A 2488-nucleotide genomic window follows, 5' to 3' on the forward strand; every position below is an offset into this window, starting at 1 on the left:
GACTGTGTAATTGTGCCGAAAGTCAAAAGACTGCACTCTCATTCATTGCCCAATATGCCAATGGCAGTGTCTAAGTATGACTTGGCTATTCGAACTCGAGTCCGAACAGCCGCTGGAGGCTATTCGGACTCAAATTCAAGTGCGCATGCGCAATCACAGGTTGTACCGTAAGCAAGGTCTATACTAGTAGTCTCCCATTGCAATTCGAACTTTATACAATTGGTAACTGGTAGCACTGGTAGGCTATTACACTACTTTTCACGACTACAAAGGGATCAAAACATCATAAAATTCATTAATCAGTCCTTATAAATAAGACAGCCCTTTCTCTCTCTCTCTCAGGCCCACCCCACCACCTTCACCCCCTTTTTTTGCATATAGATCTATAAATAATCCCTCCCACACCGTTGCCCACTGCCCGGCCTTTCTATTATTAATCCTTTGTAATAAAGAAAAGACCACAGTTCGCACTGGGTCATCACGGTCGGCGTCCTTTTTTTTGTCAAGTAAGTTCCTTGGCCAGATAATAGAAACCAAGGAAGGCCAAAGTCGAATTACTTGTCTGTTTCACATCTGGTACACCTAAATCTAGTCATTGTGCACGCACATAGGAGTTTGAGTCCGAATAGCTGCGTCTCACTCTCAGTACATGGTAACCAAACTCAGAACAAGACCTAGGCTAAAATTATAATGAAACTGATCACATTCATATAGGCTAATCCATGGTCCATACCATCTAAAAACATGTCACTGTCTCTCTTTGACATCTCTCTGGAGGAATGGCTGTAGAAGACTGTGTAGACTGTAGGCTGTAGGTTAGCAGATATGTGTTGCAGCTGGATGCCAACACCACACACTGAGACTGTGGAGAAAGGCAGGCAGTATTTAACTCTAGATCTAGATCTAGATCTAGTCTTGGAGTAGGAACTCAATTATCACCAAACTAGATCTAGATCTAGAGATCTTATCTAATCTAGATTGTAGATATCGACTCAACTCTGCCAATCCACACACACACCACGCACAGTCGTTGTTTGTTTGTGTTGTTGGAGAGGGAGAGACTGATGACGATGAGACGATGAGATTCAATCAGACTTTTATCAGAGACAGAATTCAAGATAACGTCTCCACAAATTGAAAGCCTCAGATTATGCTAAGTGCAAATAATTCAAACAGTTTTAACAGGAGTAATATTTGGCACACAACTCAATTGCAATTACAAAAACAAAACTCAACGATGTTTGTACAGAATTCAAATCTTTGGCGTTGTTGTTCGGAGTTCAGAGCGTTCCCGGCCGTTCCCCTCTTGCTACAGCTAAAATCATTCTTTACTGCTGAAAACTGGTACTGGTAGGTATTGATCTAGGCCTAGGTTGGTTTTTAAATTATTAAGTTATTATTTAGATTCACAAGTTTCATCAAGCAAGTTTAGTTAATGAGGAGTTTTTAAAAAGTGCAATGAAAAATAATAAAGATAGTGTCAACCCCCCCCCCCCCACATATACACTGAATGGCCTAAACTTGAGAAATAAACCCATCTCCAAATCATAGGCCTATGGCTTTACTACATGATTAGGCAGGCATATAATATTGTCTTCGTTTTATACCGCACGAACTGGGCCATTGGTAAAACTCAGGTTTGACATTTAATTTAATAATTTGACAAAGAAGAAGAAAGTAAAAGTAGAAAGTAAGTCAGCCGACCGAGGCCAAGGGCCAGAGGAATTAAGAAGTAGCGGAGGTTCAAGTTCAAGGGTCGAGAGGCAAGTCCTTATTATACTGCAGTTTCAGCCATAGCCTAACATGAATTATTACCATTTTTTGTCAGCCTTTAGAGACTGTAGTCTACGAAGTCTACTATATCTATCCAGGCCAAGGCAAGGTCTTGCCTACATCTCTAATAATTTGAGGCAAGCATCGTGATTGACGCAAGGCAAGGCAATAGCAACAGTAATAGCTCTGGAATAGCATGAAATTCATGCACACACAATCAATTTTATGTCTTTCTACATTCTGCACATTCACATTCTTTCCCCAACGAGTAATAAAGGCCCTTTAAACTTCTCTCCGTCAATAAATTGTAGTAATATTATTAGAATCTAGTAATACTTTTGTAATAAAAATGATGATGTGCTGGGGTAAGCATGCCAGTTTGTCACAGGCCTCGACTGTGCCCTGCATGATGGAGGTTATCACTGGCACTCTCAAAAAGAGTAAACGAATGATTGATTGATTCTTGTGAATTGAATTGTATTTTTCAATTGTTTTTTACGAAAGAACATTCACCGTTGAAATTTTTCAGAGCAATTTGCTTTGATTTGCATATAGAATCTATATACACAAAAATGAAGAAATATTGTACAACACTGTGAGCTGAATTGACATTTTAGATGAGGGGCTATCTCTACACCACCAATTTGAAAGGGGAGAATAAATAACTTAAGTACAGCTTTAAAGCGCTGTAATTATGACAGTCATCAATACTCAA

General features: G+C 39.5%; 2 protein-coding genes across 4 annotated transcripts in view; one reads left to right on the plus strand and one right to left on the minus strand.

The window, feature by feature from the left end:
* Positions 1-1543, minus strand: part of LOC101858014 (HMG box-containing protein 4) — a 15573-nt gene extending 14030 nt beyond the window's left edge. For 2 of the 3 annotated variants that reach the window (XM_005094580.3, XM_005094579.3), the window contains exons 1-2: positions 1248-1543; positions 734-862 (exon numbers count right to left, since the gene is read on the minus strand). In XM_005094580.3, the coding sequence (XP_005094637.1) occupies positions 734-767 (34 nt within the window). In that variant the 5' untranslated portion in view covers positions 768-862; positions 1248-1543. Of the gene's footprint in view, positions 1-733; positions 863-1236 lie in introns of all 3 variants that reach the window. The other variant, XM_035968808.1, reaches the window with a different exon arrangement.
* A 111-nt stretch (positions 1544-1654) lies between these two features.
* The window catches only part of LOC101858396 (FGGY carbohydrate kinase domain-containing protein), a 21283-nt gene continuing 20449 nt past the window's right edge, over positions 1655-2488 (plus strand). Inside the window, exon 1 of the mRNA XM_005094581.3 lies at positions 1655-1763. The gene's annotated coding sequence lies outside the window, so the exon portion shown is untranslated. The remainder of the gene's footprint in view (positions 1764-2488) is intronic.

The sequence above is a fragment of the Aplysia californica genome, unplaced genomic scaffold (genome assembly GCF_000002075.1).
Source record: "Aplysia californica isolate F4 #8 unplaced genomic scaffold, AplCal3.0 scaffold00085, whole genome shotgun sequence".
Classification (NCBI taxonomy): Eukaryota; Metazoa; Mollusca; class Gastropoda; order Aplysiida; family Aplysiidae; genus Aplysia; species Aplysia californica.